General features: G+C 44.2%; 1 protein-coding gene across 9 annotated transcripts in view; it reads right to left on the bottom strand.

Moving 5' to 3' along the window:
- The window catches only part of ZEB2 (zinc finger E-box binding homeobox 2), a 186,564-nt gene that overhangs the window by 4,403 nt on the left and 154,424 nt on the right, over positions 1-27,737 (bottom strand). For 6 of the 9 annotated variants that reach the window (XM_069616516.1, XM_069616518.1, XM_069616519.1 and 3 more), the window contains 6 exons: positions 25,522-25,710; positions 24,607-24,821; positions 20,637-20,745; positions 15,953-17,928; positions 5,949-6,138; positions 1,104-1,229 (listed from right to left, as the gene is read on the bottom strand). In XM_069616516.1, the coding sequence (XP_069472617.1) occupies positions 1,104-1,229; positions 5,949-6,138; positions 15,953-17,928; positions 20,637-20,745; positions 24,607-24,821; positions 25,522-25,710 (2,805 nt within the window). The remainder of the gene's footprint in view (positions 1-1,103; positions 1,230-5,948; positions 6,139-15,952; positions 17,929-20,636; positions 20,746-24,606; positions 24,822-25,521; positions 25,711-27,737) is intronic. The other 3 variants (XM_069616520.1, XM_069616521.1, XM_069616522.1) reach the window with 1 other exon arrangement.

The following is a 27,737-nucleotide window of genomic DNA, read 5'->3' as shown; positions in this document are numbered from 1 at the left end:
ATGAGAAATACATATGCTGTACTTTTTAACTTGTGTTATAAAGCCAGAATCAAGGACTGCCTTTCTGCGACCTGAGTAAGGCAAATTATATTGTTTCTGTATTGCACTTTTGCGAAACTTGCCACAATAATTATGTTGGGGGTCTTATTATGAGCCAGTTGTTAATGGGCCTTAGGCTAGGACTGGCCAGTGACTCTATATGTGCCACCCAACCAGTAAACATGGTGATGGAAGTCGAAGAAGGATTTAAGCTGGCGTGGACATGAGCTTCTTCTTTTGACTTCAATCTGTGTGCCTCCCGCCATCCAACCCTTTCCCAGTAATAGAATATGCCAAGATTACAGCACTTTTCTTCATTCAGAAGGGGCACATTTTTCCATTTGCCTTTATTGGCATGCGTTTTTTCGTGCTATTTTCACCCAGTCAACTGCCCTGTCATGTCATTGGTGTGAACTTGGTGGGACCCTCCTTTGCTATTAATGACATATTGCTATTAGACCATCATTGTAGAAGATTTCACGTATTAAAAATTATATAAGGAAGCACTAAAACATATCCAGCCTTTTAAATTGTGTTTTGTATCAGAGCAAGCACTCCCCTTGGAGTATGCCATGTTGGTATGAAGGAGAACTTCAACGTGGGAAGATACAGTGATTTTCCCAGGATCACACAATTTTGAGCAAGGATAACTTGGCCTTTAGGTCAGTTTAAAACGCAAACGATATGTAACGTGTTTCCCCAGACTGATTGCAAGGCTCTTGCTGCCACGTTCTCCATCATGACGTTCGCACTGAAGCAATAGCTGCAATTATTTCACAAACGCGTATCTTGGTAGAGTAAGGCAAATATTATTTTAGAAATCGTTAGCATTCTTGATTTGGATAAAAGCTCTGTGTCAGTGAGGCACCTAAACTTGGATACTCGACTGCTCGCTTGGCAAAAAAACAAATGGTTTGTTACAAGGCTCAGGAACAAAATGCGCTTTACAAAATCAATGTGAAAATATTACTGTTGTGTCAGCATGAAAGAAGAAACATAAAAGAGAGCAGTGAATCAGATACACATTGGAATAGGAAAAAAAAATGAAAGGCAACATTTCAGACCTGACAAGGTCTTCTTTGGACTGTGGGAGTCATAGAACCAAACAATCTGGTCCAAAAGGTTGCTTTGAGTCTTCTCTACTATTCCTATATGTATGTTATTCATCGTGTTATTTTGGGTTCTCGTATCTGGATGTGGGATCGGAAGAAATTCCCATAAGAGAAACAAACAGGAAACTAAGTCAACACACATGTATTTCACACATTCATAATTCAAAATAAAACATTCCGTCATAACTTTTTTACTAAATCAGGGAAACATCAACAGTCACAAAATTAAGGTTTAGAAGCTATCGGTGTTATATAAGACTCAAACGTGAAGTATTTCTACGGTAGACAAATGATAACACGAGGCACAGATCACGTTTCTTTACAGATTTTTTTTCTTCCAACAAATGTCCACAGGCAACATTAGAAAAGTGACAGACGGCTCCCAATGCCTCCGGGATTACTAAGTGAGGTAGCCTGCGTCGGGTTACATGAGAAGAGGTGAAAGAGGAGAGAAGCCTGCTTCCCCAAAAAGTACTTAAGAACCAGATCAACTCTCTAAGGATACTTAAGGCCTAGGCCTATTTAAATTTTAAATATACTTCCATTTACCTTGCCCATTACCCAGTACTCCTTCCATGAAATAGCCGGGCCCCCACCTCTTTGTCCATTTGCAGCCGGTCACCTTTTCCACTCTTATGCTTTAATTACCATCTAAACAGTTGTCTCTTCTTTCACCCCTGACCTTGGCACAGATGTCCATTCTTGTGTCAGTTATCAATCATGTGATTTTTCCCCTTTAATATTCCTGAAGGAACCTGAGTGCCCCAGATTCTTTCCTCTGAATTTGTTGTTGAAATACGGGCCTGATTCACAGAACCATTTTAGGATGGTGCATTTCCATTGAAACACGCTCTGTGAATGGGGCCACTGCAAGTGCCTTACAATTCTCCCCTATTCCCCATCACTCCCCGCCCTCGCTCTTCAGACTGAGAACCACCACCAGTTCAGGGGATTCCTCCAGAAATGCCTGCTTCTAACATAACTCGTACGCGTTCCTGTCTCTGGTGGGGGGAGCGCATATTCTAGCATGGTAATGTGCTAACATTAGCCAAGGCCTCACAAGAGTTGGGGAATTGGCACAATTTTTACAGAATGCATTTGTGCGTATGAACTTTCTGCTGCATGCTAGGAAATAACAGTGTGACCGCCCTGCACCCCAGATGCATATTGCTACTTAGATGATTCCATGTAGAGAGGTCAAGTGAGTCAAGGTTGCGTGTGCGAGACGTTTTGGGGATTGGTCCTTTAAGTTTTCCCCTTAAATGCACTCCTAACACTTATATGGCTGGAGGTTTGTGGACCTGATGAACTGTAGGTGCCTTGAGCAAGTGCATTTGTGTGTATGCGAGTGCATTCCGCACACTTCCATAAGCAGATAGGACAAGACCGCACATGCACATCCAGAAACTTAGGGGACGTGAATGAGTCAGGGGGTCTGGGTTCTCGCCTCGATCTCTTCAGATTTCTACCCTCTGCTGGCCACTGGCACCTGAGGATGGATTTTGCAATGTGTTGGCACCGCACTGTAGGGCAGCAGCATGAACAATGACAATGTGCTTGGAGAGGACTGAGGTGGGGGTTTCAGTTGGGGAAGGCAACCTCCAGATCTACAGTTCATGTAGGTGTCATATCTTGCTACTGAGGAGGAGGGCAATATGGACAAGGCAGAGAGTAGTGTACAGCCCAGGGAGTGCATCAGCAGAGGCAGAGACGCAAGACAGTATAGGTGTAGCTGCCTCGTAACAGGGGCACACTTACACAGGGACAAGAAATGGAAAAGAAGTTTTGACCGGCAGCCCTAAGGTTTGGGAGGTAGAGCCCAACCTCTATGGTAACCAGCTGCCACATGGGAAAGTTAAGGTGCCAGCGTCTAAGCCGTGTTTAGGGGCAGAGCCATGGCACGCAACATATTTCCTTCTGGTTCCTGAGATCACCTGCTTCCCCTTTAGTGAGAAGGGCACAGTGCAACTTCCTGCTAAAATCAGCCACAGGAAATGATGGATAATTGGTATTCAAATGATTAGACCCCCTTTAAATGATAAGGGTGTTCTGCGAGAGACACTGGGAGGTTTAGAGAAAGCTTGCATTTTTTAGATTCAAGTTGAAGGACAGGCTTTTCTGGAAGGCACTTGAAATGTGAGTACACATGGATGATACAATTTCACCTATTCCGAATTTCAGTAAAATGCTGTCCTCCTGGTCTTACAGAATGGTGGTATTTATTAGACCGTGTGGCTGCATGTGCTTGGAGGGGACTGCCATGTTTCATGTATATCACATTGCGTCACAGACAGACGAGCACAGAGAGGGAGGAGAGAGAGGCGGGAGAGAGAAAGTGAGGGGATGAGCCATCACATTGGTGTGTGGGTTGCATGTATGGGGCTTTAGAGCACTGAGGGTGAAAGGGACATTACACCACAGGCACACGCCCTCAGAGCACTGAGGGTGAAAGGGACATTACACCACAGGCACACTCCCTCAGAGCACTGAGGGTGAAAGGGACATTACACCACAGGCACACTCCCTCAGAGCACTGAGGGTGAAAGGGACATTACACCACAGGCACACTCCCTCAGACCACTGAGGGTGAAAGGGACATCACACCACAGGCACACTCCCTCAGAGCACTGAAAGGGACATTACACCACAGGCACACTCCCTCAGAGCACTGAGGGTGAACGGGACATTACACCACAGGCACACTCCCTCAGACCACTGAGGGTGAAAGGGACATCACACCACAGGCACACTCCCTCAGAGCACTGAAAGGGACATTACACCACAGGCACACTCCCTCAGAGCACTGAGGGTGAAAGGGACATTACACCACAGACACACTCCCTCAGAGAACTGAGGGTGAAAGGGACATTACACCACAGGCACACTCCCTCAGAGCACTGAGGGTGAAAGGGACATTACACCACAGGCACACTCCCTCAGAGCACTGAGGGTGAAAGGGACATTACACCACAGGCACACTCCCTCAGAGCACTGAGGGTGAAAGGGACATTACACCACAGGCACACTCCCTCAGAGCACTGAAAGGGACATTGCACCACAGGCACACTCCCTCAGAGCACTGAGGGTGAAATTGACATTACACCACAGGCACACTCCCTCAGAGCACTGAGGGTGAAAGGGACATTACACCACAGGCACACTCCCTCAGAGCACTGAGGGTGAAAGGGACATTACACCACAGGCACACTCCCTCAGAGCACTGAGGGTGAAAGGGACATTACACCACAGGCACACTCCCTCAGACCACTGAGGGTGAAAGGGACATCACACCACAGGCACACTCCCTCAGAGCACTGAAAGGGACATTACACCACAGGCACACTCCCTCAGAGCACTGAGGGTGAAAGGGACATTACACCACAGGCACACTCCCTCAAAGAACTGGGGGTGAAAAGGACTTTACACCACAGGCACACTCCCTCAGGGCACTGAAAGGGACATTACACCACAGGCACACTCCCTCAGAGCACTGAGGGTGAAAGGGACATTACACCACAGGCACACTCCCTCAGAGCACTGAGGGTGAAAGGGACATTACACCACAGGCACACTCCCTCAGAGCACTGAAAGGGACATTACACCACTGGCACACTCCCTCAGAACACTGAGGGTGAAAGGGACATTACACCACAGACACACTCCCTCAGAGCACTGAGGGTGAAAGGGACATTACACCACAGGCACACTCCCTCAGAGCACTGAGGGTGAAAGGGACATTACACAACAGGCACACTCCCTCAGAGCACTGAAAGGGACATTACACCACTGGCACACTCCCTCAGAACACTGAGGGTGAAAGGGACATTACACCACAGGCACACTCCCTCAGAGCACGGAGGGTGAAAGGGACATTACACCACAGGCACACTCCCTCAGAGCACTGAGGGTGAAAGGGACATTACACAACAGGCACACTCCCTCAGAGCACCGAGGGTGAAAGGGACATTTAAGATTTTAAGATGTAAGGATATGGGCCTGAGATGTTTCATTTAAAACTGTTGTTAAATACAGTTGTCTGTTGCAGCCACCCCTCTTATGAGCCAGCACCCATTGCATTTAGACACGTGGATCTTGTGTATTTAATGGGCTGCAGCCGCAAAATTCTGATTGAATTTCCGAGTGTGGTCATCTGTATGGTATTTGGTTGAGGTGGGTGACTAGATTACTCGATCATGCTATGAGGGGGGGTATCCTTCCATATGCAAACTAGTGCACAGCAAAATGGCATGCACAGCACAGAATGCAGTGGAGGCAGCATTGATGCACCCCTACAGTGTAAGGTTGCAAGTGCATTGCCGGTGTGAAGACATTTTTCAAGTTCACTAGGATTTAACAATAGTGCAAAGAGTCAAAGCCTAGAACATGCATAAAAAAGGCAACACTGTCGTGCTGGTTTTTCTCTGTCCTACTAAAACCTTTCTTGACATCTGGTCAGCTTCTAGAATGCAGGGGGTCTGATTCACAACACGTTTTAATCCCAGGGGATTTAGCCATTTGGGGGTGGGGTTCGGTCTTCATGGCTCATTCCCAAGGTGTCAAGAAGTACAGAGAGAGGGAGAGAGGGGGAGAGAGAGAGAGAGAGAGAGAGAGAGAGAGAGAGGGGGAGAGAGAGAGAGAGAGAGAGAGAGAGAGAGAGAGAGAGAGAGGTAACTTGCACTCATTCGAGCATTCTAATGTGGTCTTCATTGATCAAGCATATTACATGTAAGCATATCAATGCACAAATGACTGTAGAATTTACAGTTTGACAACATACCATGAACGAGAAATGCTCACCTGTGTGTTCATATTTGTGCCGCAGAAGGGAACTGCTTTTCTGGAATGTCTTGTCACACAAGTCACATGCGTACATGCCGCTTTCGGTCTTCTTGATCTTCTTCCGGGACAAACAGGAGTCGGAGTCCGTCAAGTCATCCAGCCCATCCAGCCCTGACATGTAGTCTGGTGTTCCATCAAGAAAGTCCCCCTGCGATGAAAGCAAAGAGTCTAAGTAACTCACTGTGCCTTTGCCCCCATCACTCCTAACAAAAGACCACAACATATTTCCTTCACAACAGGAAGAGATACTAACGGGGATAATGATACTATAGAACCCATTTGAAGTCATCTCTTTTAAGTAGCTATTTCGTGATTTTGCCATACCACACAATATGTTTCTTTTAACTTATCACATTGAATACATGCAGCATTATAGACATATCAAACCACGGGACGTTAATACAAGTGAGAGGCAAGCAATCTAAGTTTGCTTTTTATTCTGACCTTCAAAAATGTAATGTTTTTTCTTTCTTTGACATGTGGGCCTTCTGCACGTTTACATTTTGCAAGACGTTATTGTCTGACTAGTGTCCATGGGCCAAAGTGCAGATTTTCATTGACACAGTAGTACCGCTATACATCTTAAGCCAACATCTCCCTCTAGTGGTGACAACAGGCAAAGCAAATCCAATTGGCCCACTGTATATCCTAAGGCAACAGCTCACTCTAGCGGTAACAACAGGCAAAGCTATGACTGCATCGGACAAACATACAGTGGCAAACATACTTCTGTCCTTTTGTCATATTGTCTAATAGTGTTCTATAGCTTGCACGTATTATCACCGGCCCCTTCGTCTTGGTCCCGATGCATGCCTCTCCTCATCACTCCTATTGTTTTGCTCCATTATTCAGCATACTCCTGCCTGTCCTCACCTTTGGAGTGGTGTGTCTTTCCTAGTTTCTCTTTCAATGTCTTTCAATGTTGTGGCTCCTTTTGCAGGCCAGCCCTTTAGTATCTGCTTTGCCCTTGACCATTCAAGTCTTTATGGTACATTGTATTGCATCCAATTTCGAACATACTGAGGCCATGATAAATGACCATTATTCATATTATTCACACCAACAACTACGTGCGTAAGCAGATATTGGTGTTGGTATATAAGAGTACTGTTGATATACATCTTTAATTATGTGTTGTAATAGATATAAGGAAGTTATAGTCTGCAATAAATAAGCCAGCTTTATTTTCTGGAGGCAACAATACATATTAGCTGAGGCATGGCAAATAAATTAGCATGAAGTGAAGCATTAGTCGGAATTCAAGCATTGTACTGTATAAGTAATAGCCGGAGAAATGTATTCTTTCATGTTTGAAATCCCATTGATTCTGATTCTTACTAAATCTGTTTTTAATTTAATTTAATATCTAGATACAAAATAGTATTATTATGCAATCTGTTTAAGCGTGTGTCTGCTAACCAAATGCCTTAAGCAATAACTTCATATTTAATTTTGAAATTTGGAATAGGGAATATTAATAACACGTTTTATCAATGTTCTATCTATGTTAAAAATGCCCTCAGCAATGAGGAATAATGAATGTGGATCACAGTAAATTATTACATTTCGTGATATTTATTTCGCCTTGATTCAATGAGAGTGACACATTTCATGAAAGCGTACATGTCCATTAGCTGTTAGAGTGCACACCATATGTGGCACTACATTAACCAGAATGCCCTAGTAACAGGCGCCTGCTATTGCCGGCGATTGCATTATTCAGGGTGCCAGATAGCAAGGTGTAAGGCTCGATGATAATACTCTAAATGGCTGAGTGGTGATACATGGAGCAGATGTCTAGGACGATTGGTCATCATTTTGGTCATTTTTTCAGCTCTATGACACCTACATTACAGAAAGGTGTTTGTCTGGCACCATTGGTATCCCATTGGTGCCAGATAACAAAACCTTTACTGCAAAGCAAATTTGCACATTTCAATAAAACAATAGTTTAGTGATAGTACCTACCTAGCAATACTCTAATTATTTCTACTGCGCTGCTGTTCTTTCTGTGCCTCTTGCATGCAATGGCATTGTGCTTACATGTATTTGTTTGTATTTAAATCTCATTGGTGTTGGAGAGTCGGGGCATTAGCGGGCGACTACAGGAACTAGAAATGTGTAAGAATACAAAAACCGTGAGACCTTTTCATGTGGTGAGTTGGGGTTCTATAGATGTGGTCAGCGGGAAGCCAAAAACAAAGAGGAGGAAATGCCACAAAGTGTGTATCTGTGGAACTGACTAGAAGCCATGCATCACGCCTGCAAGGTGGTGTGGGAGGTTTTGGTGAGTTGTGGTCTAGACCTAACAAAAGATCATGGCACAGATATTCCAATATAAAGAAAAGAGGCGATATAACAAGTGGTGGCAGAAATGTACAAAGGGAAAAGGAGGATTCAGAGATTCAGGGAGCGCTGACTAAGTATTGGTTGTGCCGAAACATTTGAAAGTTCCAATTCGTGATGAAAGTAAATGTGCTTTACAGTGTACTCCAACAGTGAACGTTTAGATAATCAGGTATGGTGCTCTGACTGAATTTTCCATCATTGTTAATAAATACATCTATGCATTATCGTAGTAATATGGTCATCCTATGTGCATTAATCATTTGATGTGTCCCCTTTAATATTCGTGAAAGAATCAGAGAGCAGCCGATATTGTCCTCTAAATTTGTTTTAAAAATACGTTGGGCCTGATTAACAGAAGCATTTTATAATGGCACAATCACATTGAAAAACCCTTTGAGAATCAGGCCCCTGGTGTGCAAGTGCCTTAAAACCCTCCGATATTCTCCATCACGCCCACGCCACAATACTGCATCTACCTTTTTTGCTATATTACATGAAGTTTGCATAAAAACATACATATTTTATTTCTAACATGGAATATAATAGTGGCAAAATGCAACATTTCCTGGAGTGCTTTAAAAAAAAAAAAAAAACATAACGGCCAAGTTTATGAATTATCAAACACAAAGCACACTTTTTATCTTTTCCTAAAGCAAGGAGGCAGAGCCTGCCCCAAAAACATTGTGCATTTATCCACAAATATGGACTCTAAAAAAATCCGAGTTTGTGAAAAAGCACCGTTTTTTAACCTTTTTACTAAAACTAAAAGGCAGCAGCTCTCAACAAAGTTAAATACTTTTGCCCAAAAAATGGGCTCTGTTTTAGAAAATCTTAGTTATGAGACCATGTGCCTGGCTGAAGCCAGATGTCTTGGGGGGGGGGGGATAACATAAAACTTGGAAAAAAGTGGAATGGGTGGTGAACTCTGTGGTGTGACACATTTGACCAGTGTAGGAGTCATCACTGGAAATGAATGACACTCGACCACTAAGTAGTGAGTGAAACCACAACAGAGTCCCTTTCCAAACCGTGGCTGCTTGAAGAAGTCTTTATAATTCCGTCCAATTAAGCAATGCTCCCTGTTCAATGGAACATCTCTCAAAACATGAACCGCAGTAGAGATACCATAATGAGATGCCTTTTAGGAAGCAGTGCCATTTATGAATTAAACTTCCCAAGATACAGTTTACCTAGAGTGCAGGGTAATGCAGGAGTAACACTGAAATGCTGGTTCATAGTTCAGGTGAGGGCTTCCGGTGCTTTCCATTCGGGGGCATATCCCACTGTTAAGCCTCATGGCGAAACTAAGCCTGCTAAATTCATCACCCTGATTTCTCAAATAATGGTCCCGATTTACAAAGAGTTTTTCAATGGCATTTTACAATATTTTAGAGATGGGACAAGTTAGAACAACTGAAGCACATTGACTAGTTAAGAGGTTTACAAGGCGGCGATGATCTAGTTGTGATGCACCCCTAGCAGAGCCTGTTCTCCGGGTCCATAAAATAGGCTTCACTTAACCATAAGGTCTGACATGTATCATTAATACTAATAACATATATGTACAGTTCAATTCCTTAGCATTGCCCTTGCAGCAATGCAGCCTAGTAAGAGTTGTTACTATCAGTCAGGCTAGTAGTGCTCTTTACCAGACCATGAATCGGGATTCAGACTTGCTATGACACGACTGCAGATAGGTTGCGGCAGCGAGCAGCTAGCTATCACTGAAAAGGTATAGCTAGAATGCTGGAATACCTTCCCAGAAATACAGCTGCAGATATGATCACTGAAAAGGTATACCTAGAATGCTGGAATACCTTCCCAGAGATACAGCTGCTGATATGATCACTGAAAATGTATAGCTAGAATGCTGGAATACCTTCCCAGAGATAGAGCTGCTGATATGATCACTGAAAATGTATAGCTAGAATGCTAGAATACCTTCCCAGAGATACAGATGCAGATATGATCACTGAAAATGTATAGCTAGAATGCTAGAATACCTTCCCAGATATACAGCTGCAGATATGATCACAGAAAATATATAGCTAGAATGCTGGAATACCTTCCCAGAGATACAGCTGCATATATGATCACTGAAAATGTATAGCTAGAATGCTAGAATACCTTCCCAGAGATACAGCTGCAGATATGATCACAGAAAATATATAGCTAGAATGCTAGAATACCTCCCCAGAGATACAGCTGCAGATATGATCACTGAAAAGGTATAGCTAGAATGCTGGAATACCTTCCCAGTGATACAGCTGCAGATATGATCACTGAAAAGGTATAGCTAGAATGCTAGAATACCTTCCCAGAGATATAGCTGCAGATATGATCACTGAAATGTATAGCTAGAATGCTAGAATACCTTCCCAGAGATACAGCTGCAGATATGATCACTGAAAAGGTATAGCTAGAATGCTGGAATACCTTCCCAGAGATACAGCTGCAGATATGATCACTGAAAAGGTATAGCTAGAATGCTGGAATGCCTTCCCAGAGATACAGCTGCAGATATGATCACTGAAAAGGTATAGCTAGAATGCTAGAATACCTTCCCAGAGATACAGCTGCAGATATGATCACTGAAATGTATAGCTAGAATGCTAGAATACCTTTCAAGAGATCCAGCTGCAGATAGCTGCAGATATGATCACTGAAAAGGTATAGTTTGCAAATTGAATGTCCTATTCCCGGCATAATTTTCCAGCGAATAATTGTGAAATATGTCTGATTCCCGCCATGCTTATGCAGTGGAAATGAACACTTCACATGGGATGTGTTGTCCTTGGACTTCACCAAACTATACATTTTCAGAAGCAATGCCGTCCAAACAAATTGTATTCCTTGATGCCGGGCCATGTGACAAAGCAGTAAAGCAATGATGTACCACTGCAAGCAAAATATGATCTTTACAGAGACAATGGGCCTGATTTACAAACACGTGTTTCAATGAGTCCCCCCCATTGAAACAGGCTTTGTAAATCGGGCCCAAAGTTTGCAATTCACCCGCATAATGGAATATCTATGGGTCTAAGAATTACCTCATTATGTCCACATGCTCTATTGTTTACAATGCAAGTACATACATTTTTTGTGTTTGTGTCTTTGTGTGTGGGTGTGCGCGCATTTATGTGTGCGTGTAAGTGCGCGTGTGTGTGCATGCATGGTACTAGGCAATCTGGGCATGGCTATATCTGTGCAGGGGCCATGTTTGATAATTGTACACAGATCCATGTATTTCTGCAGTGGGCAGAGCTACCTGTAACCATGGACGCTCGTGTACTTATTGCAGTGGACAATGACGTGTAACCTTTACCTATGGGCTTCTCTATGCCTATGCTTGGCTCTTTTGACACTAATGCAAAAGCCTGTGGTGCATGCTGCACTAGTTAGCATGCCTATAGTCCCGAACACTTATGCCAGGGTTAACCAAGAGCAGAAACCACGCCATGCAATTGTTTTAGTAAAGAAGAAACGTTGCCTGAGCAGTGTGAAGGGCCGTGATTTACCCCCCACTGCTAGCACACACTGAGAGGAAGACCATTCTTTTAGACATTTGCATTTGTAAGCTCACACCTGCTCTCAGTGTCAGCCGGCTTTGTGGGGAGTAACTCCTAAATGGAAATGTAGCTTCCAAAAGGGTCAATGAAACACAATGCCATCTTTGGAGAAAGATTGGCTGGATGCTTTGCAATCCATACATATTAACCCTCTGGGCAGCCCCCCCACCTATCCCGGGGAGTTACACTTCTTGTCCTGATCACCCATCCTCCAGGAGCTATGGGGAAGGAGGGACATGACTTTAATGGTCACCCTATTTCCCTTACTCTCTGATCTCCCTCTGTCACAGCCTATTCAAGCTTCCATGTCTGTAATGCAGGCAGTTCCCAACCAGGCGGAGCAAGAGGCCGATAGCAGAAACTCCACTGCACATGAGACATGTTGAAGTTGCAATCATTTTCTTGGATAAAAAGTGCCTCTTTCATTGCTCACATTTCTACTTTCAACACAGTTGATGCTCACTGCGCATTCATTCTCACATTTAAGTCAAGTCATTCTCGGGAATGAGCCCATAAGGTGCACGTTTCCTTAGAGTCATTGAAAAACGAAACTATCATTCTGTAAAAATTACAATATTTAAACCTGCAAATGTTTATTTCAGTTGGGCGGAGCCGTCTCGATAAAAAAGAGCTGCAAACTGTTGCATGAAAATACATTTTAAAACATTGTATCATATTGTAAGTTTAAAAAAGAAAGTTACTGAGAACTGCTTGATGAAAGGTAAGCACGGGGCTTAATGCTAAAGAAAGGGTTTGACTTGGGACCAGGCAGGATCCTTTTTATCCTGGACTTACTCTCCACCTGTGGCTTGCATCCATATGTGTTTCTCCAGAGGACCATTTTTGGTTCGCGGAGACCGACAGTGGCCATTACAACACATACAAACACCATCATTCCGCTGACTACCTCACAGGACATAATGTGTAGCTGTAGTAATATGTACTGTGGGAGTGCCCTGGAATCCCTCAGCAGGCTCAACCAGAGAAGCTCACCATTACAGCTGCTTCCGAAGGGTTGCACAGGAAATGAGTTACCACATCTTAAGAGGACTGTGGCCTATCTTTGGCACATTGGGGATTTTCTTCCCTCAGGCTTTCAAGGACTCATTATGGAAAAAAAGGTTTTTTAAACAAATTTGGGAAAAGGGCAAGAAAGGGGGCTCACACCAGGAGCTTAGTTTTTGCCTTTCAACCTCACACATTGTGGTGGTATACTTTCAAAACATGGAGTAGGGCATTATGGAGTGTATGACCTCAAGCAAGCTTACAATTCTCCTCATACTGCTCTTGGCCAGAAGTAGTTTTATTTTGTTTTGACCAATTGCCTAGTATTTTCCCTCCTTAAACATTGATTTCTGATTAGTGTTTGCTTTAACTACGTTAGCTTAGTTATTTTCAGTAAACGCTGCATTTGTCTGACGTGTTGCTACCTTTGGTGGTTGTAGCTTTCAAAACTATTTTTTATTTCCTGTATTTTGGAATTCTTCTCTGTCAATCTGCATCCCTCACCTAAAACCATGCACACTGTGACAGGGTAGAGGCTGACTCAGTGGCCTTCACATGCGCGTCCCCTTTGATGCGACCCACCAAAAACTGCCTTCTCTGCAATACCCCCTCATAACTATCTTCATGAAATTCTATCAATCACTGCCTTCTTGGTATATACTGTTGCATGCTCCATGTGTCTTCCACTTCTGCTCCTGTTGCCCCACTAGCCTTCAGGACCGGTTGTTGCGTGCGTTCCACTTCCACAGATATGAGCTTACACCCAGTGCATCTCAGTAGATCCCTCACAGGTACCTTACAGGAAACCCACCACTACTGAGGGAGGTAGCCACCGAGATGTCACCATGGATGACCACAGAGGCTTGATGCCGGGCCCTATACTTACCTCCTCACTCTAACATCCTCCACCGCTATGCGCAATCACACCTTATGCATACCAAGGATGCCAATGAGAAATGACAATTGAATGACAGACCCACTTACTGACATGCAAATTAGAGTGCTATAGCTCAACAATCAATTTACATCATACAGTCCACACAAATGTCCCTTAGACACATGGGAAGACAAGGTCTTTCTCTGGATGCACATTCCTCCATGCTCTCAAAACAGAACACCTAGGACACCCTTCACCACCCTTCCCACCGAGTACGGTGTATTTTCCTTCTGCACCATCAACACAACAGCAAAGCTATCTTGCATTTCCCACCTTTCCCTACTATCGTAATGCACATCCCTCTCTATCTCATCTGCCAGAGCACCTGGGCACCATACAAAGGGCATCACAACACACATATCCACTGCAGGGTATGCCGTGACAGTTACTCCTCATGCACATGTGCCCTAAAACACCTAGACGCTTACCCACAAATAAAGTCACGTCCATCCTAATCTACATGCATCAAAGCGACATTAACATCTGCCTAATTGTCTGCCATATACTCCTGATAACTAGTAACCATTTATTTTGTGAAAAATGTCCATGCAATTGATACCATTTTGAATGGACGCTTTAATGTGGGATCTGTGTTTCAACCATGGTGTGTAGTTGTTAGAAAAACAGGCACCAGTAAAGATGCAACATTACATGTGTTAAATGTTTAGGGTAGTGAATCCAATGCTCCCAGGTAAAAGCAACCCAAATGCTTCAACTTGTGAAAAAGTAATATGAAAATCCATCTATCTGCTGGTTATGTGTTAATGTTAATGTTAAAGGACATTTGTACCGCGCACTATCACCACCGTAGTGGTCCCTTGGCGCTCTGGCGGCTCTGAAAGAGGAGGGGAGGTTGAGTTAGTGGGAGGAAGCAGGAAGAGTGCAAGAGAGCAGTGATGTGCTGTTGGCCGCCTCAGCCCGGTGGCTCCGTTGGCTGGGCCTAGGGTGTTTGCGGCCGGTAGTCGTCGTGTACTGTTTTGCAAGGCTATGTGTGTTTTTGTTTTGTTGTTGCAATGTAGTGCAGTTTGTGTGGTTTGTTGTGCTGTAGGTTTTGGTTGTGTTTGGTTTGGAATTTGAGAGGTGTATGCAGAAAGGGAAATTGTTAGTAGGGTTGGTTAGTTTGCGTCTCTATCCAGAATTGAAGCGCTCGGCTTGCGTAGTGTCCCCTGTGTGCTCAAGCCCGCTTGTTTAATGTACATGAAGAATGTAGTAGCTGCAAACAGTGCAACACTTTGGGTCAATGCATTGAAAGAAAACATGCAATATATGCAATAATCTATAGCTATAATGTGATCAGAACCATATATGCAACATGAGGAAGTAATAATGCCATGTGCATATATATGTTGCTGCTCAGTGAAAGATTATAGTTAGAACACAAGGTGGACTTGTGGCGTACACATTCGTGAGTTCTGCAGCTCTTCCCCTCTCTGTGTGTGAATTCATTTTGATCTTACACTAGCCAATTGCATGCGTTGTATTTAACAGATCATAGGAAGTGAATAAGCAAGACTGTGTAGGCTGACATGAGTGCATCATTATCTCACAGAAACTTTTTGCTGGGGACCATGCCTTCTGAAGACGAATGCATGCTCACATCGATTGTTGCATTATTCTGTGCCGCGTGAGAGTGTTGCAGAGTACAGTATGTTTGAGTGCTTGTCCCGTATCCATAATCATAACATCTGTGTGAGATGTCCACTGAACATGGTAAGGAAGTCATATCTAAGGTCAATTCTCCCTTTGATGGACCACATATCTGATGTCAGGTTAGCTGCAATTGATTCAGTGCCAAGTTATATAACAATCAAATCAAATGCACATTTTCTAGCAGTGTTTCCTACTAGAAAATGCATGTTCTTTTTATAAAAGCATGTTCGATTCAAAATCCTTATCTCATAAATAACCACATTTGATAAGCAGTCATGCTACATTTACAGAAATGCTGTATGTGTTTCTGATAACGTAACAAAACAAAACTCTTGAGACTTTCAACCACTGAAGTAAACAATATGGGTTTCTTACTGGAGACAATTTGCAATGTTGTATGGTAGGAAATACATTCTTATGCTAAAAAAAAAAACAGACATATGCATTTATACCTGAAATCCTTGTTTCCGCTGATACTTTCTCCTTTGCTGCATCTCAGCAAAAGCAGCAGCTCCCGTTTGATAGGTATAGGCCATGTGTGGTAGGAAGTTCATTTGATCGAGAGATGGATACGGTCTGAGCCCTGGAATACCAGTCTGTACTGGGGGCATAAAAGCACCTGGGGGGAAAGCGCTTTGTGGTGGAAGAGAGTACATTGATTTGGCACTGAACGGGTTCATACCAAATAGAGGGTTAGTGCTTTTGTCCAGGTTATTTGAATGGCAATACTCCTTCTTGATAAAAGTCAAGTTCAGTGGCTCATCTGACGTTTCAGATGACGAGGAAACACAATTGTGGTCTGTATTGATGTTGTTGGGCTTTGTTTTGTTCTTTGTGGCAATACTACTTTTGGGTTCATTCATTTGTTTTGGTACAGTTAAGTCCAAAGGCTCCGCCTGAAGCTCTTCAGAGGTGAAACTGTTCGGAGTGTAAGAACTACTATGGGAGTTTTTAGAAGATGTGGAAGAAAGATTTAAAGGAGATGGCGTATTGCTCCTAGAGTGGTCCAATTTTTCAACAACTTGCTTAGCACTGGTAAAATGAGTCATTTTCGTTAGCCTGAGAGGTGTATCACAATGCGTGACACGATGATGGAGTTCTGCTATAGATGGTGATGTTATAGAGTCCATAGGCTTAATTGGAGATCTGGCTGACATGGAGTCTTTTGTGGGAGTGTGATTGTTAGAAGTCAGCCCCATCTCAGCACTGACCCTTTCCAGTGACGGTGACCTGGAATTAGCATACTGGTAAACCTTCCTTTGATCAAACCACTCCTTCACAAATTCCTGAGGAAGACCAACAGCAATGGAAATTTTCAGTAGTTCTTCAGAGTTGGGCTCCATGTTCATAGCATAATATGCTTTAAGTACAGACATGTGGTCCTTGTATGGGTTGATGGGGCTAGTCATTGCTTTCTCAGAAAGTACAGATGACAAAAGCATGGCTTGTTTTTCAGCAAACATTCCAGGCTTGTTAAGAACCGGGTTTTCATGAGGTTGAAGGACTGCTTTGATTTCTTCATTCATCTTACAAAGGTAGCGTTCATGCTGGTGCAAAGGAATGGGGCCTGGAAAGCTTTCTTTACAAAACTGGCAAGAAAATGGAGTGGATATGTTATGATTCTCTAGCATCTTGTCGTCACTTACCAAATCCATTAAGGTACGCAACTTCTCCTTCTTCATATTATTCAGCTGCCTCCTGGAGTCTGTTGTCAAACTCTGAAGACACGCTTTGGCTTCGTTGACCTTCTCTAATGTATAGTCAATTATACTTTTAGTGGCACCATTATGACTTACAACAGGAAGACCAACTGGTTGAATACCAGGCGAAGTAACCCCTTGTTCGTCTGCTTGAGATCCTAGTTCCTTCATATGATAGCCCTTTAGCTTGGAGATCTCATCAGACTTGCAGTCCATTTTCTGCCTGGAAACAGTGTTGTCCACAATTTGTAGGACCTTATGCACCTCACGCAAATTACTATTGATGGCTGGGTAACCAAGTAGCTGTGAGTCCATTCCTACATTTAAGTGCTGCATTGGACTTTGCGAAGATGCATGAAGTCCGAGGGGGCTAGTTGCTCCAAGTCCGCCATTCATGAAATGGCTAGGCCCATTAAACCCATGTGCGGCTGCCATCAAAAGTTTATAGTCATTGAAGTCTAGTGGTTCTGTTTTAATTTTCAGTAAGCCTGGCTGGTCAGACATATTAAGTGGTTTTCCATTCTCCAACTTGTGCCTCAATTGCGTAATTGCTGAATTAGTGGGTGAGGAAGATAGGGAATTGGGGGGGGATCCCGTCTTGATATTGTTTCTCATCCTGCCGTTCACAGCGATTAGGCCAATACATTTCTTGCTGCTGATGTGCGAACTGTAGGAGCCCGAATGAGAAAATCGCTTCTTGCAGTTGGGGCACTCATATGGTTTTTCACCTAAAATGAAAAACAAATAAAGTCAATGCATTGCTGTCAAGAGATTTCACTAAAACAAGATGAATTTACACCCAGTAAACATGCATTGATTAATATGCTGCACCTCTTTGTCACCCACATAAGATATTAAAATCCGGTTTAGCAAATCACTCAGACTTATGCAATTAACCATCACTGAAAACCATTTCTATGTTAAGTATTATTTCATTTATCCATTTTAGAACTAATAAACCCTCACTCGAATGTACATTTCAGTCTGTCAGGAGGGCCAGTACTATAGAACTTAAATGAGGTTGAACACACGTTTCAACTTATTAGTACAAATACCGGTCTAATTGAAAATAAAATTCACTCAACCCTTTGACAACATGTGGTCCAGGCACCCCTGCTTCTGTGTTTCTGAGGTCCCACTCGCGGTAAGAGTCTCAGTACCTGGAAGCTGCCCTCGCACAGAGAAGAACGCTCCACGATTGAGCCAGGATTAGACACCATCATTTCATGAACATCAATTTGGTTACCCTTCAAAGCCTCTACACAAGCATACAGCATCTCATCTTACTTTTTAATTTTGCCACTCGCGTTCTTCCGTTTACGTTTTTGGGGCAAATATGGTGGTATATTTACAATCCCGTGTAGGTGCGTATATATCTGCCTGATAGAAAGGCCAAGGCAGAACATGGTCTAAACGAGTTTGCCAAATCTGCTGATGCTGAAAGCGGTTAGGGCCTATTTTCTCACCTGGACAACTTGTTCTGCTCGCAGTATCAATGACTGCTGGGTGAAGGTGTCTCCACTGAGAAGAGGGGTGGTGTAGTGCCCTCCTCTGTAGCCAGGACCCTCATCAAGCCCCAATGAAAAAGCGAGTCAGAGTAATATCCGGAAAGCGACAGTCCAATTATGGGCTATTTTGGGAAGCTCTCTAATAGCAGTTTGGTAAGCAGAGCTGGCAGATCTTGCCGTCCATTCACATGTGCATCAGGCACAACGCCATGCAAATGCAGCCCCACCCATGTACTGTCTCTGAGCAGGGTTGAGAAATGGCTTCTACCAGTGGACTTTCTCCCACCAACAGCCTGACTTCACTGTGCTTCTGTTATGGGTGGTTTGCAACACTGACACGTAGCAGTGACTATTGCCGGGTGGCATATGCAAACCATTTCTGCGATGTGGGCCTCCATAGAACAAAGAAAGATTGAGACCTATGCATAGGCGACTAAAAGGAGACGGTCAAGTTACAATCAGATCATTCATTGACAGATGGAGGCCAATTAACATGCTACCTCCCACTGACATGTGCATTGTATTATAGGTTATCAAAACATGTTCATACAGAAGCTCAATGGTGTACTTCATTGCTTAAAATAGCAACATTTTGTCTATTTCTTTTCAAAATACAGTCTTGATATTTGGCAGCAACCTGGAAAGCATCAATCAGTGGTGATTTTATCTATATGGTGCGTTAGAATGCCATTTCCTAATCAAGCCAAAGATTACGCCATCGTTCCACACCATCACACACTACCACTCTTTCAGACCCACCTCTCTAACACCATGCTCCTCCTCCCTGCCCCAAGCTTCTGGGTCTCACTTCTGCTACTCCTCACTGTTTGCCCCACCACAGGACTCTGTGACTCCTTTACCTCAAGATATAATCACTTTTCCAGCATTCAAATATGTCCTGAAACGCCACCCCCTGCCCCCCGTGAAGGGTTCAATGCTCACACGAATTACACTGCACCCTCCTCATCCCTTAGTGTTACCATCCTTACACATCATAGTTTCACCATCATGATGTATTTTATGCTTTACCTTCTGATGTGTAAATGCCATTGTTACTTATGAGTCTGCCTGTCCTGTCCCCAGTTTCAGTTACCATCATATGTACACCTACATTCCCAGACACACAATACTTAACTAACCACCTTATCGACTGTAAGACACTTTGATAGGTGAATGTGCTGCCCACTGTTACTATCCTCTTGAGAAGCATTTTTGATAGCAGCGGCCTATATTAAAACACCTCATGGCTTTTGAAAATGTTGATCTCTTCTTAGTAGATATTCTGATTGTTGGCTAGTCTCCCATCTTCTCTTCAAGGTGCAGAGCAAATCCTCAAGGCTTGGCCTACAATAGCAAGTGTGTGTTGTGAATATGTGTTCACCCTTTAAATGCCTACTTCATTTTCACTTTGAATTGGTGCAAGGCAAGGGGATGTATATTGTCTTGGGACTACTTCTGAATCCTCATCATTCGTTTTGTAATTCGTTTTCTGCATAAGAATCAGGTGTTTTCTAGATTCAAGTCCTAGCATTTGTGATCTAAGGGGACAGTTGCATAACGGGTGTGCGGGGGTGGGAGGGGGGGTTCAATGTCTGATCACTGCCTTTTTGTTTTTCTACTAGCCACATCAAATCGGTTTAATAATGTTAACACATTTTACAAATGACAACATTTTCCCATCATTTTGCATGAAGAGTATGCAAAATAATACAGCGCGGAAGGTGTTCGAACAGAGAGCATATACTTTTGCGACACATTTTAGCAGGCAGTCACATAGCTTGCCTCGGAGAACGCAAGCCAACGAGAAGGAGACACATAAATTAGCTCGGTAATGCCAGCCACAGAACCGAGGGGAACTTTGAGCAGTCTTTAAAAGTCGGCTAATTAAATGAAATGCAAATGAGCACACCAGCACCTCAGCTACTCACCGCTGTGAATTCGCAGGTGTTCCTTCAGATGGTGCTTGTATTTGAAGGCTTTGCCGCACTCTGTGCACTTGAACTTGCGATTGCTCACTCCTTGGGTCAGTATTTGGTGCTGTAAAACAGAAGATTTTGGAGTGAGCGTATGCCAAAAGAAGAGAGGTATGTATATTAAAAGAACATCTATTCGCTCCCTTGAGATTTATCAAAGACGTTTCTTGAATGCCTGAAGCAGACATACTTGCAAAGTGAAATGAAGAGAAAGGAATAGTGAGAACGAGCCCACGTGTAATTAGTGTTTAATTAGCAATTCATATGTGTGACACACAACACTGTTTTGATGGAAGCATTTCCATTGGCATATTATTGAAAACGGATTTGTAAATAAGAATACATTCCTCACACACACCTGTTTCTAGGGAAGTGCTGATTTGTACATAATAAACCATTTCTCACCCACACCTGTTTCTAGTCAAGTGTGGCAAGCGCTGATTTGTAAATAATAAAACATTTCTCGCCCACACCTGAGTCTTGGCAAGTGTGGCAAGTTCTAGGTACACCCAGTACAACATCGTTGTAGTACAATTAATGCTGTCCTTGTGCAAGGAAGGTGGCACCAGCCTTCACCTCGACTTCTAGAGTGTGTCAAAGGTTGTGGGTTTCCCTAAAGAGCCTACAGCCCCAGGACACACTGACGTTCCCACTCCATACAGGCCCATGGCTGCAGCCATTGCATTGTAGCCGAACTCACACACACACGCGCACAGGCCACTTGTTTGACCCCCACTCCATGTCTCGCTACGTTTCGTTGTGTCTGACCCGAACAGAATTGGAGCCATGCTAGGAATAGATACAGGTAATGTGTCCATTCAAACGTATATTCAAGTTGGACGGATATGGCATACACTGGAAACCAGACTTTCCGTGCAAACCATGGTTCCTCATACTTTCATGCCAGGCTTTTAGCCAGAATGCCCACTCCTGGTATCTTGCCTTGGCATGGGTCACAACGAAAAGCCAGACAAGAGTGCCCTGCGCCCCAACACGTAGCAAAAGGGCATCAAATGATATAGCAGATCGATGTGAAAGCACCCCCACACACGTGCATTCTGAGCCAACAAACGGGATGCCTTCCATTCCCGTGCACCCCTGGATGGCGAAGGTAGGGGGCCCCCCCCCGTCGCCTTCTCCAAGCAGCAGTGACAAAAAGCCTTTTGGAAAAAGACAGCAGAGAAACCGTATGACAACTGCTAGGGTGTGCTGCGTCTTCCCGCATTCCTAGCGAGACAGATGGCGTTACATAGGACACAGGGAGGTTTGTTCAAACAGCAGCAACCTTCAAAGATCAAGCGCGGCCCAGCCCGCCGAGCGCCATTGAGGGACCAGTGCTCATATGTTGCCGAGTTGCATAAACAAACAGCAACAGCTGCTGTGTCTCCCCCCTCAGCCCTCGGAGGGCTGCTATAAACTTTAGTTGTGCCACTGTTAATATGATACAATCATTTTAATTTACTAATTGTAAATGCCACGAGCAAATGAGGGGACTTTTCAACACCAAAGCTCCCATTCAGAATGCGACAGGATAGTGGCACTCGTGCACGTAAAATGTAAGGCAGGGCGGATGGATTTACAGTGTATACCTCGATGGCCCTGGTGAATTCAAGCAACAACATGCTGCAATATGGTGTCATTTAGGATAAGCAGTTAGTTGTGCACTAACATATTTCTATAAAAAAATATTTAAAAAACAACGATACTACTTTACTGTTATATGGAATAATCAGTAGTGAAATACGCGAATGTGGCGCACGATAGCACTACGTGCAATGCCACATTTCCATTTAAGAATGCTAATCAAGTCGAGTTGCAGGTGTACATGTCGATCATTCACCACACCTGTTTAAAAGCACTGCCAGTAATAGAGTGCTCCAAAGAGTGCAGGAAAAAGGTTATAACGGTAGAATCCTGGGAGTAGAAACACTCGAATGATGGCAGTGTCATGTCAAGTGGAATGCTAAGCAAGGTCTAAATAAGGCAGAACAAATGGGCAGAGTAGATGGGCGTCACCAGCCTGATGGGCATCGAGGGTGCCAACTCGCTTCCTCCCAATGTATTTGAGCTGATTTGCATACCCACAATGCTTTGCTCATGAGGCTCTGAACTGGAGGGGATCTTGCAGCAGTGGCTACTGGGTTGCGCTATGGCATATGCGATTCGCTAAAATGACTTATTCTTCTTTCATATTTCGGTGGAGGGGGTTTTCAAGCGTTTTTAAACCCAGCATAACTTTGCTAGGGCAAGAACCAAAAGTCCTCTCCTTTAAGTGAATGCCCCAACCTCCAATCTCATCACTTGCATCCCTCCCCCTATACCAATAACGCTAGGACTCAGTGGATGTTGGGCCTGATTACCAAAAGCGTTTCATAATGGTGCAATCCCAAAGGAAAATGGTCTGTGAATCAGGCCCTTTGTATGCTACGCTATATGCAAAGCTATGAACAACACAATGAACGCCTATAACACTGCATATATCGGAACACAATTTACTACTGTCCTTTGGAAACCAGACACGTCCTTGATACCAAAGCCAGCGAAGGATTGCCCCTTAAAAATACAGTACATGACATTTACCAAATAGCCAAATCAATGAATTCATTTCCATTCAACAGATTGCATATGCACCATTATCAGTATGAATGCAAGATGGACTTAGGGGGAAGACTTGGTGTTCTCAGAAAAAATAAAACATGAACAATTTGTATACTGTGAATGAAGTCTTAGGGCCTGATTCATGGAATTTTTTGCATGGTTCAAAGTGACTTTGCACTGCTGAAAAGTGACTTTGCACTGCCGACACAAACCCTGATTCATGGAACTGTGTAAAGTGTATTTTTGCAGTGCAAAGTCTGTGCAAAGTAATTTTGTACTGCAAACATGACGATGCACTGACTTTGCACGGACTTTGCACTGCAAAAATACACTTTGCACGGTTCCACGAATCAGGGTTTGTGTCGACAGTGCAATGTCACTTTTCAGCAGTGCAAAGTCACTCTGAACCGTGCAACAAAATTCCAGGAATCTGGCCCTAGATTGCTTTGTCAAGATCGTATTATCCAGATACAATTATGCACCAGGTGGGTTTCTGTAATACATACAAGGACAACTCGAACTCAAACTCAAACTTGAAAACCTGTGCAGAGTTTTCGTATTGTAGTATAGTTCAGACAGCAGAACTGCCCTTCACTCTTGCACTGCAGTTCAGAATGTTCCCATTTGAGAAGCTCGGTAGAAGTCATGTCTTCAGAAATCCCACTGCATGGCTCCTTCCCAGAACTGTGCAGGTGCATTTTGAATTGGGTGTAGTGCAGAAAGCCAAGTATGTAAGTTATATGACCCACACTAGTTCAAGATTTAATCAAGAACTGACCCGAGCAGCTTTCTTAGAAAGCACTCATCACATGGTCTTGCCCATACTGATGGTTTTAAATCTCATCTTTGCCTTGTAGTATTATCTGTATGTTCTTTTGGGAACAATTTATCCTATATAAATACTTTACAAATCAGTGCAATTATAAAAGAGTGATAAAAGCTTTAGGGGAACATATAAGTGAAGATTCTTTAATGTAGCTTACACATCGTATCTGCCGAGCTGGAGGGAAATGCTATTAAACTTGATGGGTTGTTGAACGCTGTTCAATTAAAACACTCACTTTTTTGCGTAACATGAAAAGCGAAACTATAGTCGAGTTAAAGTGCAAATAAAATTTCTCAATTAGAAATTAACACACTCACTCGATCGTGAACATAAGACTATTAAATCATATTAGAAGAGACCATCAAAAAATCATTTAGACCTCAATTAAAGCTATTACCATTAAAAGATCAGCATCTTCAAAATGCCATGAAAAATTAATAATGATTGCCAATCAAAGCGATATACTTTCTAGGCAGGCATCACTTAAAAGAAAGCCCCCACCTGATCTCTCCCCGGCTTGTGTGTAACCATATGCCGCTCGAGCTGGGTGCGGTAGGCGAACGAGTAGCTGCAGAGGGGGCAGGCGAAGTTCTCCTCGTTCTTCTCGTGGCGGTACTTGATGTGCTCCTTCAGTGACGTCAGACGCTTGTAGCCACGGTCGCAGTAGGGGCAGGTCAGCAGTTGGGCAAAGGCATCTGGAGTTCCAGGTGGCAGGTCTGTAGCCAGGAGACAGGGGAGAGGAGAGCAGGCCAAGAGGTCAGGGAATCAATGGCAGCTAATGGGCTCGCTGCCCGAGATGGCATGACAGCGCGAGCTGCAATCTGCTACCCCCGGAGACACACCCAAGGAAAGTGTCTCTGACTCATCCCACCCCGCACTGCACAATCCATGTCACAATTTGGGATGGCCTTATTGGAAACTCTACATGCTGTGCTATTTGCCATCGAGGTAACCTTTGTGCAATGTATGCTTGCCCTTGTTAACTGTATGTTCACCGGTTTGGCATGTGCATATTATTAAGGATAAAAGGTGCCACACTTGAAAGCTAAAGTCATGTCAACTTGGTCAAGTTCAAGACTTGGCGCCTGATTTACAAAGCGGTTTTCAATGGGGTGGTCCCATGGAAAAACGCTTTTGTAGAACAGGCTGCTGGCGTCCTCTATTTCTTCAAGCAAGACCCACACGTTAAGAGGAAGGTCAGAATGCGCACATATTTCCAAACCTCCTTCAAGTGTGGCGGAAAATGCGTGGAACTCGCAAACGGAACTCAGAGATGATTGGAACGTGTGCTCGTGGGATTCCAGCCCCTGCAGCTGTTCTTCAAATGGGAAGGTAAACACCCAGGCATGCAGTGCATTTATAATTGCAACAGCTGCACAGGAAAGGGATGGTGGCTGAAATGCATTCCGGCCCTACCGTTTTCTTCATGCCCATTGGCCTCCGGGGTTCCGAGGCGACACAGCTCTTCGGGCGCCTCTGGGTAGATGATGGCCGTGTCGCTGCGCTGAAGGTACTCCGCGATGCTGACCCCGTGGCTCTCCCCATCCTCCATTTTCCTTTTGAGGAAATAGTCCTCAAAGTCAGTCGTGCAGTTGGTGTTCTTAACTGTGAAGGAAGCACAGGTTGAGCGTGAGCGCACACGTCATGGGTTTTGCATGTTTCACAGACAGCGCGTTGTGGCATCATGGGCTAGTAGTTAAAGGGCACCAGGGGTGGACTGGCCTATAGGGAACTCTGGAGATTTCCCAGTAGGCCTCTGCACCCGGGCCGATTTTGTGTGCTATTTCCAAATGTGCCCACAGGAAAAGGTTTGGGACTGCTGAACACGTGTAATATGGGGCCACTCTGAAAATGATTTCCAGGGCCTCTCTGGGTTCCCAGTACAGCTCTGGAGGGCACTGAAGGCAACTGTCGCTTGTACCAATGCAGCCTGTGACACAATATAGTGCGGCGCAACGTGCACACGGCAGATGCGGAACTCTGGTGCCAGACACAGGTAGAAGCAAAAACTGTACGTTTTTCAAAATAACATCAATGACAAAGAACTCTTGACATACTTGCAGATGAAACATAATATACTGTAAATATGCACATGCCACGTACATGACTGGACGAAATGAAAATGTAGATTTCATGCAAAGCACGGAGAAACCAATGAAACATATTTTAGGAGCTCGGTTTGGGACCGGTGTGCATCCAATGTGCAAAGAATTGCAACAACAAAGCTGTCTTAAGCTTGTGTAACAATGAGAACACAAATCCTTGCTTGTCTACTAATGTTTTGATTGCCTACAATGTGCGTAACATGGTTCCGCCTCCAGTATCTTAACCGTAGTTCTATGTGGTAAATCACTCATGACTAGAAATGAAATCGTCACCCAGAACCTGATCCTCAAGCAAAGTCATGACAGCACATACCCTTGCAGTAGGTGCAAATGGTCTGCACAATATCACTCAAACCCTCAAAGAGAAAGGAAGGTGTGAGATCTGGAATCTAAATCTGATACGTTTAGCGTATATTAAATCTAGAACAGTCTCTGCGTAGAGCTGGCTGAGCCCGGTGAGTCTGGGACTTCAACCTAACCCTCCTTTCGGGACAGTGCCTTTGCAAAGCAGAGGCCCGCCACACATCCTACCTGCGGTCAAAGCACCTTTGAACCACACAAACATGTTTAAAGAAGTGCTTCCCTGATGTTAAGATGTGAACACAAGCACTGCTCCCTGATTACTGTCCCGCCCCTCCTCCACTCATTGATTGGCTGGGGTTGCCTCTTCACATTCCTGGTGTAACTAGCCCCTTCTCCCTCCTTACCCGTGGCTCTATCAGCAATACTGCCCGCCTCCAAGCAAAAGCCTCCACGCCCCTTTCTCTTACTCCCTTGCCTGCGCCACCATCCATCATTCCTTCCACCTTGCCGCAATGCCTCCAGCCCCTTCTATCACCCATTCTCTGTGCCGCTGCAAACCTCAAAATACTGGCACAAATACGCCCTCCCTAAATACCATCACCTCCTTCTCTCCTCCCAACCGCTTTCCTCACTCTGTCCGTAATCCCACCCAGTCCCTTTTTTTCACTCACCCATGTTCCTTTTCTCACCCTGCCATTCCATTTTCTTTGCTTCTGACAATTGTTTTGCCCTCTGTCCCTTTTCTCACAGCAGTCCATTTTCTTGCCCAAGCTTCCTTTCTCTCCCCTGCCCCTTTTCTATCCCCTTTCCCCTTTTCTCACCCGTGCCTCTTTTCTGTTCCCATAGCCCATCTCTATTCCCCCAAACCCCTTTCTATACCCCATCCCATGTTCGATGCCCTCAGTCCCTTTTCTATGTCCCATCCCTTTTTAGGTCCCCAGCCACTTCTCTATGCTCCATCCCCTTTTCTATGCCCCACCCATCCCCTTTTATTGCCCAAGCCCCATTTCTATGCCCCAACCTCTTTTCCATGTCCCCAACCCCTTTCCTGGGCCCCATCTCATCCCCCGAGAGCCACCCCAGACTTTCTGACTTGGCTCACGTTTGGCACTAACAGCCACTCGCGACCCCCTGGCTTGGCCCTGGCTTGGCCCTGGCTATGAAATCCCTTACTCTCCCAGCTCTATCTCTACATAACCCTTTTGTAATGCCAAATAGTTATCT

The sequence above is a fragment of the Ambystoma mexicanum genome, chromosome 9 (assembly GCF_040938575.1).
Source record: "Ambystoma mexicanum isolate Mex_15411 chromosome 9, UKY_AmexF1_1, whole genome shotgun sequence".
NCBI lineage: Eukaryota > Metazoa > Chordata > Amphibia > Caudata > Ambystomatidae > Ambystoma > Ambystoma mexicanum.
The sequence above is the reverse complement of the archived record's forward strand: the minus strand, read 5'-3'. Positions and strand labels throughout refer to the sequence as shown.